General features: G+C 49.5%; 1 protein-coding gene across 1 annotated transcript in view; it reads right to left on the reverse strand.

Moving 5' to 3' along the window:
- Positions 1-13,573, reverse strand: part of SH2D6 (SH2 domain containing 6) — a 106,971-nt gene that overhangs the window by 42,389 nt on the left and 51,009 nt on the right. The window contains exons 7-9 of the mRNA XM_063931984.1: positions 12,176-12,230; positions 7,947-8,084; positions 5,724-5,752 (exon numbers count right to left, since the gene is read on the reverse strand). Of these exons, the coding sequence (XP_063788054.1) occupies positions 5,724-5,752; positions 7,947-8,084; positions 12,176-12,230 (222 nt within the window). The remainder of the gene's footprint in view (positions 1-5,723; positions 5,753-7,946; positions 8,085-12,175; positions 12,231-13,573) is intronic.

Here is a 13,573-nt window from a genome sequence, read left to right on the forward strand (position 1 = left end):
ATACATTACGCCTGGTAGAGTCCATTATACACATTACGCCTGGTAGAGCCCATTACACGTTATACATTACGCCAGATATAGCCCATAATACACATCTGCTAGATAGAGCGCATCCTCCTCCTCCTTATTGCTCCTCTCGCTACTCCTTCCCCACAGCCAGCAGCTATGCTGCTGCTTACCTCTGCTGTCACGAGCAGCACGTCTCCGCAGAGCATAGACACTTCGGTAAATGAGCTGGGGTTGGTGGAGCACACGGGGAAGGCAGCTTTAGCGCTGCCCGCTGTGTAAAGTAATAGATTTAGCGGTGCCGGAAGCACTGCTGCTAGCAGGGCCGGCCCGAGCTCAATTTTTTTGGTAAGCGAATATAGATTTTTAGTGCCCCTTGATGGGATACATTTTGTAAAGGGGCAGCATGCGCCGAAGGCAAAAAGGGGTGTGGCTTCACAAGGAAGGGGCAAGGCCACACAATAGTAACGCCATGGGCAGGGAGACAGTGGGTGACTTGGAAGGCAATGTAGCTAGCAGCCAGCTGTAGGATTGACAGTGATAGGAGTCCCAGTGGGATAGGGCCCTGGGAATTTCCTCCCAGGCCCGGCACTATTATAGTGGTAACCGGTGGCAGAAGCAATCAGTAGGTATCAAACTGGTAGACTGTGCTCCCAATATAATAACTCATTCACAGTTCTCTAAAAAAAAACAGCATATAACACATCACACACAGTAATCTCATACCCCACTGGGGGAGAACTGGGGAGAGAGCAGGAGAGAGGGACACAAGGGGAGAGACGGGGAGCGAGACGGTGAGAGGCACACAGGGGGAGAGCAGGTGAGAGACACACGAGGGGAGAGGTACACGGGGGAGAGACACTGAGAGAGCAGGTGAGAGGCACACAGGGAGTGAGACAGGGAGAGAGCAGGTGAGAGGCACACAGGGAGAGAGCAGGTGAGAGGCACACAGGGAAAGAGCAGGTGAGAGGCACACAAAGGGAGAGGCAGGGAGAGCAGGTGAGAAAGGCAGAGATCAGGTGAGAGGAACACGGGGAGAGCAGGTGAAAGGCACACGAGGGGAGAGGCAGTGAGAGAGCAGGTGAGAGGTACACGGGTGAGAGACAGGGAGAGAGCAGGTGAGAGGTACACGGTTGAGGGACAGGGAGAGAGCAGGTGAGAGGCACACAGGGAGAGAGCAGATGAGAGGTACATGGAGGAGAAACAGGGATAGAGCAGGTGAGAGGCACACGAGGGGAGAGGAAGGGGGAGAGCAGGTGAGAGGCACACAGGGCGTGAGACAGGGGGAGAGGCAGGGAGAGAGCAGGTGAGAGGCACACGGGGGGAAAGACAGGGAGAGAGCAGGTGAGAGGCACATGGGTGGAGAGACAGGGAGAGAGCAGGTGAGAGGCACACGGGGAGTGAGACAGGGAGAGAGCAGGTGAGAGGAACACAGGGGGAGAGCAGGTGAGAGGCACACGAGGGGAGAGGCAGTGAGAGAGCAGGTGAGAGGTACACGGGGGAGAGACAGGGAGAGAGCAGGTGAGAGGCACACAGGGGAGAGCAGGTGAGAGGTACACGTGGGAGAAACAGGGATAGAGCAGGTGAGAGGTACATGGAGGAGAAACAGGGATAGAGCAGGTGAGAGGCACACGAGGGGAGAGGAAGGGGGAGAGCAGGTGAGAGGCACACAAGGAGTGAGGCTGGGGAAGAGGCAGGGAGAGAGCAGGTGAGAGGCACACAGGGGGAGAGACAGGGAGAGAGCAGGTGAGAGGCACACAGGGAGTGAGACAGGGGGAGAGGCAGGGAGAGACAGGGAGAGAGCAGGTGAGAGGCACACGGGTGGAGAGACAGGGAGAGAGCAGGTGAGCGGCACATGGGGGGAGAGACAGGGAGAGAGCGGGGGAGAGACAGGGAGAGAGCAGGTGAGAGGCACACGGGGGGAGAGACAGGGAGAGAGCAGGTGAGCGGCACACGGGGGAGAGACAGGTAGAGAGCAGGTGAGAGGCACATGGGGGAGAGACAGGGAGAGAGCAGGGGAGAGGCACACGGGGGGAGAAACAGGGAGAGAGCAGGTGAGAGGCGCACGGGGAGAGTCAGGGAGAGAGCAGGTGAGAGGCACACGGGGGGAGAGACAGGGAGAGAGCAGGCGAGAGGCACACGGGGGGAGGGGTGGTCTTCAGTATGCCGGCGGTCGGGCTCCCGGCGACCAGCATAACGGCGCCGGGAGCCCGACAGCCGGCATACCGACACTTATTCTCCCTCGTGGGGGTCCACGACCCCCCTGGAGGGAAAATAAAATAGTGTGGCACGCATAGCGCGCCACTGTGCCCGTAGCGTGGCGAGCGCAGCGAGCCCGCAAGGGGCTCATTTGCGCTCGCCACACTGTCGGTAAGCCGGCGGTCGGGCTCCCGGCGCCGGTATGCTGGTCGCCGGAAGCCCGGCCGCCGGCATATCGTAGTGAACCCGGGGGGAGAGACAGGGAGAGAGCAGGTGAGAGGCACGGGATCCGGTCTGAAGATCGACAGTGTCTAGGTCGACAATGTTTAGGTCGACCACTATAGGTCGACAGTCACTAGGTCGACATGGATGGAAGGTCGACAGGGTTTCTAGGTCGACGTGTGCTAGGTCGACAGGTCTAAAGGTCGACATGAGTTTTTCACATTTTTTTTTCTTTTTTTGAATTTTTTCATACTTAACGATCCACCTGGACTACGATTGGAACAGTAAAGTGTGCCGAGCGAAGCGGTAGCGGAGCGAAGGCACCATGCCCGAAGCATGGCGAGTGAAGCGAGCCATGCGAGGGTACGCGGTGCACTAATTTGGGATCCCGGTCACTCTACGAAGAAAACGACACAAAAAAATAATAATCCTCATGTCGACCTTTAGACCTGTCGACCTAGCACATGTCGACCTAGAAACCCTGTCGACCTTCCATCCATGTCGACCTAGTGACTGTCGACCTATAGTGGTCGACCTAAACATTGTCAACCTAGACACTGTCGATTTGATGAACCACACCCGAGAGGCACACGGGGGGAGAGACAGGGAGAGAGCAGGTGAGAGACAAACGGGGGAGAGAGCAGGTGAGAGGCACATGGGGGGCGTTGGAAACTAGGGGCATCGAACTGATGCTGCAACAGCCTGCTGGATAATATTAGACAGACTGTAGTGTGGAGTAAAGAAGTTTATTAATTAATGTATAAGAGTATGAGCAACATGAAACTGAAAATAATAGATTACACCAGCGTACCTAAATAAGAGGCCCCTGGGATTTGATGGCGCAGGCACCGGCGGGCAGCGCGTTCCAACTGTTAAATTGCGCTTCTTCCACTTGAATGTTAATTGTGGCGTCCTGCCCCAGCACAGTTTCCGCATATTGTAATGAGCGGCGTGACGTCATGACGCCCCGACGCTCATTACATATGCACTGCAGGCTTAACAAGGAAGATCCGCGATCAGTGAGTGCAGTAGTTAGATAGTAGGGACACAGACTGCCGGTTATATATCGGCTAGCGCGCCTTCAATATGCGGCGCCTTACACAGCTATCGTAGTGACTGTGTGAGTGTTAATACAACGCGGACAGCGCTGAAGCTGGTGGCGGCGGCTGCGGGTCCGGGTGGATGTAGATGGCGCCTCTCTCATGTTTTGGGGGGAGCGAGCTGCCCCCTTGCCCCCCCCCCATTCCGACGCCCCTGACCACAGGTGATGGCAATCATACATTACCAGGAATGTCCAGGAACCAGAGCCGGCCTTAGCTATAGGCAGGCTAGGCATTTGCCTAGGGCATTCAAGCATGTCTAGGGGCATCCAAGCATGTCCCTGCAGTATCTCATGCTGAGAGGGACAGTCCGCAAACTAACTGTTACTTTCCAAATGTATTCAATCAGTACTTGTATACACTGCTGTCTACATTTGTCAAAAAAAATGCACACTGTGCCTTAAACTTCCTCTGACATGCTTGAATGCCCCTGACTTGTGAGACCTCAGACAGACAGCAGAAGCCCAGTAAATGCAATTCCTGGACCTGTGACATTTTTACTGACTATATAAGGTTATTACTGGATGGCTTCTTATGGTAACACATGTGTATTTTGGAAGACTGCTTCACAGAAACCTGACATCACCTACAGTGGCGGTTCTTGCCACGGGCAAGCGGTACTTTTGCCCGGGGCGCCGCCTTCCGGAGGGCGCCGGCGCCATCCGGAGGGCGCCGCACCAGGGCAAGATCCGCCACTGTGCCCCCCGCAGTACCCTGCTGTGCCCCCCCCCCCGCTTTGAAGGGAACCAGACGCGTAGCGTCTAGTTTCCCTTCATTGAGAGGACTTTAGTTGTGTGGTGCGCGATGACGTTATCGCGCACCGCACAGCAAAGGTCCTCTTCATGAAGGGAAACTAGACGCTACGGTCTAGTTTCCCTTCATGTAGAGGACCTTTGCTGTGCGATGCGCGATGACGTCATCGCGCACCGCACAGCATAGTGGCACAGACACTAGGGGTCATAATTGACCTCTAGTGTCTATGCTGTTCTATGGGAGAGACGTAATAACGTCTCTCCCATAGATCGAAGAGAGGAGAAGAGCGGCGCCGCCGGCGGATGGGGGTCTGCAGCGGTCTGGATCAGGAACGGGGATGGTAAGTATACTTTTTTTTCTTTTCTCTTTTCTTTCAGCGTCGTGACCACGCCCCCATTCGAAGCCACGCCCCCATATTTTGCCCGGGGCGCCACAAGACTAAGAACCGGCCCTGATCACCTATACTGCTTGTGCACATGGGGGAGGGGGACCCTGCCATCCTGTGTGTGTCCCTTATCCCTGTGCAAACCCCAGGTGTCTGCAGGGACATAACATGGGCAGTGTTCTCCCCACACTTTATTTCCTAGTCAGTCCATGCCGTAAAATTCCCCTGCCATCTAGCACTGTAACGTGGTCAGTAAGTTGCGTTGTGCTATTTCTATATGAAACATCAGTGCAGCGTGACTTTTGGACACATCAGACTGGAGGGCAGAGCATTTAGTTCCCACAGTATAAAGTAAAGGGCATGCAGTTAACGGGAGTAACAGACACCAGCAAACACACTGAATAGTGAAGAGAATGGACAGTTTCTACATGTTTGATACTGATCTTTTTGTATAACCAGCAAGTGTGGCAGTATCTTTGGCAGTATATGTGTATTATGGGCATTACTAATGTGGGGCATATGTGTAAGGTGCATTACTGTGTGGCATTATGTGTATTATGGGCATTACTAATGTGGGGCATATGTGTAAGGTTCCTTTACTGTGTGGAATTATATGTATTATGGTCATTACTGTGTGGCATTGTGCAGAGATGAACTGGCCCACAGGGTAACCCCCCGGTGGGCCCCACTACCTGAGCGTTGCAGGTACAGATGCAGAACTAGCGGCGGAGCTAGGGGGCACCAGACAAAATTTTGCCTAGGGCATCAAATTGGCTAGGGCCGGCTCTGCCAGGAACAGAGCATTTTCTCCCTCATGGAGAGGGTCAGGTAGGCAAGTATGCATTGGCACAAGACATCACTAAAGACATACAGTATGCCTGCAGGTTTGCTCTTGCTTAGGTGATAAGTTACCTTTAATTTTTGAGAGGTAGCAAAATGTAAAAAGTTTAATATCTTATTGTCCCTGAAATGACTGAATCCTGCCCCAGCAGATATGGTTCCTTTTTTCCCTCCACAGAATGATGTCTCTTTAAGTGACCTATGAAGAAATATCTTACCTGCGTATCCAGCAACGTTAAATACAGATCTGCAGGGGAGGACAAAAACATAAGAATTTCATGGTCTGAAATACATTAACTGGCACAACTGAGATTATCTAAATAAGTTTGTCATACAGCCATACATGTGTTTGTAAATAAATAATAGCTGGGTGTATCCATAATCTAAAGACTATGGGGTTGATTCAATTGTTATCACAGAATCCTCCCTGATTGCTCAGCCAATACCTGCTTCCCAGCAGGTGTAAGTATCCTGAACCAAGGCTTCCTGTTGTCAGTGCTATGGTTGTCTAACCCAGTGTTGGATGGCTCTGCAGTCTGTGGTTGTTCCTGTTTGCTGTCTCCAGGTATTCCAGCTCCTGTGACCTTGCTCCACTTAAAGAGAACTGTGCCAGTTTCCACCCAGCGGTGCTGCCTGACTCCAGCGGTGTTTCCACATTGCCTCCGGTGACCTGCAGTGTTCTTCACCATTCCCAGCTCTCAGCGGTGTTTCCACATTGCCTCTGGTTACCAGCAGTGTTTCTCACCGACTCCAGCTCTCATCGGTGTTCCAGTATCACTTCCATTCGTCAGCGGTGTTCCTACATCAAACCACAGTTCACCATCGGTGCTCCAAACATCGAACTTTGTCATCATTGGTGAGTTCCGTAGCACCCTCACCACCTGGGTTGGTTCCACTCGGCATCCTCGGCAGTTCACCAGCGCTCACCTCACGTCGGTGCGCCGTCATCGTCTTCAGATTCCAGTGTATTATCTGTTGGTCAGTATCAGTTCATTCACCAATACAGTGGTTAGCTGTTGGTTCTATGGACTTACCATCTCCCGGTCTTCCAAGACTGTATCATATTGTGTTCACACCACTCCCAACAGCATTCTAACTACCACTGCACCTAAGGAACTGTGCTGCTACTTCTATTCTGCAAATTCTTATTGCTGAGCTTTGCTATTACGTTGAACTGCCGATGTGTATTCTGAACTGTGTGCTTAATAAACAACTTAACTTTTACACTGTCGTCTTGGTCACGCCATCGGGCACCGGTGCTAAAGGTTCCCTGCATGTCCAAGAATCCCATACTGCCTCCCAGGTTCAAGTACACGTCGTCTTCTATGCCTGAAGCCTCCCCAGGTCAGCCTCAGCCCTCAGGTGTGACACCCGCGAGACTATGAAATGCTGTGCAAGGAACACCTCGGCGGCGCTGTTAATGAACAGCTGAGCCGCCGGGAGGGGGGAAGACTACTACACTCCTGGGTGTGGGGGCCCCGGGACAACCGCCCCTTTCGCCCCTCCCTTAATCCGGCCTTGCTATGCAGTAACCGATTTACTTGGCACATTGCATTTTTCAGATCTCATCAACACTGAAGCTTTCACTAATTATTGCTCAAATATTAAATATATTGCTTTATTCTTCGGCCAGACAGGACACTGATCACAGTAGACCTATAGCCACTCCTGGTCTGCTTCTAGGTAGTCATTTATATTCAGACCTACAGTACATGGAACCTTTCTGTGATTTTGAATATTCTTATACAGTAGTTCACAGATTGAGGGGTCTATTTACTAAACCTTGGATGGAAATAAAATGGACGGAGATAAAGTACCATGTCAACAGGGGCAAAAGATTATCATGGACCTCCTCTGTCTGCTCATCCCATCATGCTACCCACTTACTTTAGAATTTTTCTACCAGCAGTGCCCCATATGACTCACGCCAATAAGGCAATAAAGTTTCTTATTGAGAAATGTAGAAATAAAGATGAAATTAAGTAAATTGTGTTTATATGTCATCCTTAGGTTCAGTTGTGTGGTGATAGATGAGATGTGCTTCTGTTTGTCCACATATTTTATGATTGACAGCCATTAGCACTGTTTTTACCTATTACATTGACCATAAATAATTTTAATTGGTCTTTGATCACCAACCCAGGGCATCCCTGCAAATGTCCCGAGGCACCCCAGGGTGCCAGGGCACACAGTTTGAGAACCACTGGTCTAAGTGCTGACACCAGGTAGAAGGTGACAAGGCACTGAATGAATACTCCTTCAGTGGTTTATGCACCCCCTACACCCTATCATTTAAGCGACCACCAGGTCTGCCTAGTTGAAGCGCCAGTTCTGCCATACTAAACAAGGTGCCTCAACTGCTAGCTGGCAAGCCTTCTCATGTGAGAAAGAGGTTAGAGTTCCTCTAAAGATATTTATCTTATGGAACATGGATCTCTTACCATCCATGCCTCGTGGGAACTTGCTGGAACATATTGGGGGAGAACGTATGGCAGTGCAAGGAAGGGACACCCTGCGGTCAGGAAGTGGGAGAGGCAATGCAGGCTTGCTGGATGGTATTGTTCTGGGATGCTTTGGAGCTGCAGCAGAAGAGAAGAAACATGTTAGTAAACTCAGCCATTCATTAATTCTAGTTATGTTCCTATCTAACAGCTTACACACACTCAATATTCTGCTTTTTTACATGCCATCCATCTTTAAGATCTGTTTATACACTAAAGGCGGATACACACTAGCCGATTCTGGAATGCCGGCGATGGACGACTATATCGTTGAACGATATCGCATTGAATGATATAGGGGGTCATTCAGATCTGATCGCTGCTGTGCGTTTTCGCAAAATCAGGCAATCAGGTGCTAAATGCGTATGCATCGCAATGCGCACATGCGTCAGACAACAACAACGGGCATCGCCAGCCAGCGATGGTGCAAAAATTCCATTTGCACGGGTGTTCGCAAGGTGATTGACAGGAGTAAGCTGTTTGTGGCTGGCAACTGACCGTTTACTGGGAGTGTTCAGAAAAACGCAGGCGTGTCCAAGCGTTTTCAGGTATGGTGTCTGATGTCAGCTCCGGCCCCGATCAGCCCGATGTGATCTCACTGGAGGAGTAAGTACTGGACTGCGCAGAGACTGCACAAAGTGGATTTTAGCAGCTCAGCGTACACATAGCATCGCCCACTTGCACTGTAAATATACACTCGCCCTGTAGGCGGCGACTATCTGAACACAGGACAACAAAATTAGCAGCCCAGCGATCAGATCTGAATGACCCCCATAGTGCGTACACACTGAACGTTATCGTTCAACGATAACGTTCAGTGGCGTCACCGTCGGCATTCCTGAACATGCTCAGCCCGACACTGACAGGTTGAGCTGCATGTCAGCTCAATATTGGTGAATGCTGAACGACGTGCAAGAGCACAAATCGTTAAACGGTCACCAATATTACCCCTATACACACTGGACGATATAAGCCTAAAATAAACGATAACGACATTTAGGCTGAAATCACCTAGTGCAGAGGTTCCCAAACGCGGTCCTCAAGGCAACCCAACAGTCCAGGATTTATGTATATCCATGGCTCAGCACAGAAAGCATGGATACATTTAAAACCTGGACCGTTGGGGTGCCTTCAGGACCGCGTTTGGGAACCTCTGACCTAGTGTGTACCCCCCCTTTACATGAGAATTTCACCAGACATGTCTGCATTAATCCAAACCTAGCTGAGCCCCAGGGCAGCACGAGGAGGAGCAAAAAGCACCAACAGCATCAGTTGTACAGTTTCAGATTGAGGAAGGAACAGTTGAAAATAAATATATAAATATAAGTCAAACACCATGCATACCTCCCAACATTTCGTCACTGAGGGGGCATGCCCAGCGCTCTGTGAGCCGCTGTCATGCCCCCTCTCCCTCTGACTTCAGTGAATAGACGCTGTGCGCATGAGCACAGCGTCTATTCACCGCTGCTCTGCTAAGCAGGGCAGCAACAGACAGAGCCTCCCAACTGCCCCCCCCCCCTCCCACCGCGGGACGGTTGAGTCTATATCGGAGTGGCAGAAGGGACCTTCTGACGTACCTAGGGGAGGAGCCACGTCACCAGGGGGAGGAGCTATGGCCGAACAGGGTACCCGAAAAGTAGCCTCGCGGGCTCGCTTCGCTCGCCACGCTTCGGGCTCGGTGGCTCGCTCCGCTCCGCTCGCCACCTGATTACTAAAGGTAATAGTTGGTGGCGTGGATAGTAGAGGAACTATCCCGCTGGCCTAGCTCCTCACCCTTGTATCGTGACTCCTCCCCCAGATGGAAAAGGTCCCTTAGCCCACTTGATTCTAGCATCTACCACCGCAAGACACTGCGGACCGCGGGTGGGACAGCGGGACAGTCCCCAAAAAACGGGACTATACCGCGAAAATCGGGACAGTTGGGAGGTATGCACCATGTGCACGTGGCTGGTGATTGTGCAATGAAGGTGTAATTCTCATATTTTGTAGATGACTGTATAGTGCCATATACAGTATATAGTCCTTTTAAACTTTTTTTTTTATTAAACCAGAGATAGCTTTGGTGACATAGCATAGTGAACAGAGGGATATGGCATGGTGAAATGTGGAGTGGCATAGTAATATGAGGATGCCGTCTAATATTTTACAAAATGAGGATAAGAGACAAAAGGGATCTATGTACTAAGCATTAGAGAGAGATAAAGCTTCTGTAATTTTTCAAAACCAGCCTGCAACATGGCATTTAGGAGCTAATTGGCTGGTACGTTATTGCTGAGTACACAATTAACGATGTGTGTTCCCAGCCGATGGAACGGCCGGTAGAAAGATATATTGGCTGTGCCGTACACAATGAACGATATATTGCGTGATTGTGCAATATATTGTTAATTGCCGCATTCCTCTGCATCTGGTTATTTCCTGGATCGTCCCGTCGGGTGTGCTGCACGCCCAACGGGATGACCAGGCAAACAACCCACGGGAGAGAATGCAGCAGTAGGTACACACTAGATGATGTCCCCAATATGTCTGTCCGATCTGCCGGATCGGACTACTTATCGCTTAGTGTGTACCCAGCTTTTCTCTGTCTACTTTATCTCTCTCCAAGGCTTAGTACATAGGCCCTCATTCCGAGTTGATCGCTTACTAGCTACTTTTTGCAGCCGTGCAAACGTATAGTCGCCGCCCATAGGGGAGTGTATTTTCGCTTTGGAAGTGTGCGAACGCATGTGCAGCCGAGTGGGACGAAAACGTTTTTTGCAGTTTCTGAGTAGCTCTGGACTTACTCAGCCCTTGCGATCACTTCAGTCTTTTTGGTCCCGGAATTGACGTCAGACACCCGCTCTGCAAACGCTTGGACACCCCTGTGTTTTTCCAAACACGCCCAGAAAACGGGCAGTTGACACCCACAAACGCCCTCTTCCTGTCAATCTCCTTGCAATCAGCTGTGCGAATGGACTTTTTGTTAAATCCATCACCCAGCAACAATCCGCTTTGTACCCGTACGCGCGCGTGCGCATTGCGGTGCATACGCATGTGCAGTAGTAACCTGTTTACTCGGAATGACCCCCATAGACTCCAAAGGGTGATATTTATCAAAGCTTGAAGAGGGACAGTGGAGAGAGATAAAGTACCAACCAATCTACACTGCAATGTTACAGGTTTTGTTTGCAAAATGACAGAAGTGGATTTGTTAATACTTTATCTCTCTCCAGCATTTGATAAATCTCCCCAAAAAGTCAATAACTATTATTTATTATTATTATTTAGTTTCTTATATAGCACAGCATATTCTGTTACACTTTAAAATTGGAAACAACAGTGATAAGACAAACTGGGTAATAACAGACAGACACAGCACTAGGAGGGCCCTGCTCGCAAACTTACAATCTATAGGGAAAAGAGAAGGATACACAAGGACAGGCTTTATCTATAGCATAGCGGTCCCACCATATTGCAAAGACAGTCCTGATGGGATGTAATTAGATATGAATGCTTCTGAAGGTTATTTGGCCAATTCAGGAATTTAATAGGCTTGCCTGTAGAGGTGAGTGTTTAGGGAACGCTTGAAAGTTTGGAGGCTAGAGGAGAGTCTTCTCATGCATGGGAGGGCATTCCATAGGGGGTTGCTGCCCGCAGAAAGTCCTGCAATTGTGAATGGGAGCAAGTAATCCGTGCAGATGAGAGACGCAGATCTTGTGCAGAGCAGAGAGATCGAGTTGGGAGATATTTTGAGACAAGCGAATAGATATATGTTGGGTATAGGGGGAAAAAAACTCTTAAGGGGGGTACTGACGGGAGAGATGTGTGCTGAGCGATCTTAACACAGACCGCTCAGCACACATCTCTCCCCCCCGCTCAGCACAGCGCGATGTGCTGAGTGAGGGGACGGATGGACGGGGGGCCGCTCGTTTCACACAACGGTGAAGTGAGCGACCCGATAGATTGAGCCTGATCCTGCACGGCGATAGCGATGCACGGGGACGCGCATCGCTATCGCTGGGGGGCATGCACACGGCAGATCCGTGCTTAAAATCTAAGCAAATCTAGTCAGATTGCTTAGATTTTAAACACGGATCTCTCCGTGTGTACCCCCCTTTAGTTACACCTTTGGCAAATCTGATAGAGCCCTCATGAGATTGTTTCCACAATGGTTTCTCATCCCCCATTACCTGAAAGGAAATCACGACTTATAGGTAACTCAGGTGGTCTCTGCTGCCTGTGACTCTGAGGACAAAAACATACACAGGGTCATAAAACCAACCTGCCACCCTCAAAGGTAGTTAAACATAATGTAAATGTCCCCCACAGCCAGCTAGGGAAACATAGCTTTATTTGTTGTTAATTAGTTTTCAAATATCTTTGTGTTGCTACAAATATGTACTGTTAACATTACATTTGGTTACACAGGGGCAGGGTGTGCTGATTTAAATCATGATTTAAATTACATGAATATTTTTTTTTTTTTTAAATAATTGATTTTTAAATAAAAAAATCAAGGTGTTTAATAGGGTTCAGTATGAGTTACCGGCGGCCATCATATACCTACAGCGGCATCCCAGCTGCCAGTATGCCGGTGTGGTGGACACCAATGAGTGGGAATAGCCCTGTTGCGCTGGTATTCCGGCTGCCGGTATTGCCAGCTGTCGGGATTCCGGCATCAGTATCCTGAACGCTGGGATCCCGACAGCCGCCAAATTAGACATATACCGTTTAATGTATTGTTACAAGGAGCAGGTAGTTCATGTTGCTAAGTATTTTAGGAACAATTATTTTGCAAATGCCAAATATAGACAAGAGGGTGGATTGAAGCTCATTCTTCCTCAAAATGTAAGGTGGAATACAATGGTTGATGTCTGAATTCTTACATTAAGCATTGGTCAATTCTTATGAAAGTGTTTGAAGAAAACCGCAAAAATTGATGAGATTGTTTATAACAAAGTTATCAACATTGGGCTGAACAGAAATGCAGAACAATTATATAACCGCCTAAAGTCCATTTCAAAAGCCCTTAACACGGTTCAAAAAGATAGCTGCACCATTTCCAATGCTGTACATGTGTGGAAAGAATTAGAGGATAGTTTGAAGGAATTAAATCTGGACAAGCATGAAGAAAATTTTGGACCACTATAATCAAGCGTTGGGACCTGCACATTTACTCGCTTACTTGATGGACCCACGTTACTGTATTGTTTAACTGCAGAAGATAAGTTAAAAGCTCTTAAGTTTGCCAAAGAAAAATATCCACATATAAATACCCTACTACCAATACTAGTCAAGTTCCAAGCAAAAGCAACCTGGTTTGATGACCTCTTGTTTGATCACGATGTTGTGTCACCAGTGGCGCTGATAAGATTGGTGGAAAATGCACACTGGTTCAGAAACTGTAGCTGGTAATGAAAACATCATGGTAGCATATTTCTCTAGCAGGAGTGGATTGTGGGAGTCTCCCAGGTCTTGGGGAAGAGATACGTGGAAGAGCGCGTCCCATATGAGGTCCCTTGCATCAGCGTGGAATTGTACGTGTGCTAAGTCTCTCAGGGTTTCTAGACCATGTGATTTTTTATTTT

The sequence above is a fragment of the Pseudophryne corroboree genome, chromosome 6, assembly GCF_028390025.1.
Source record: "Pseudophryne corroboree isolate aPseCor3 chromosome 6, aPseCor3.hap2, whole genome shotgun sequence".
Classification (NCBI taxonomy): Eukaryota; Metazoa; Chordata; class Amphibia; order Anura; family Myobatrachidae; genus Pseudophryne; species Pseudophryne corroboree.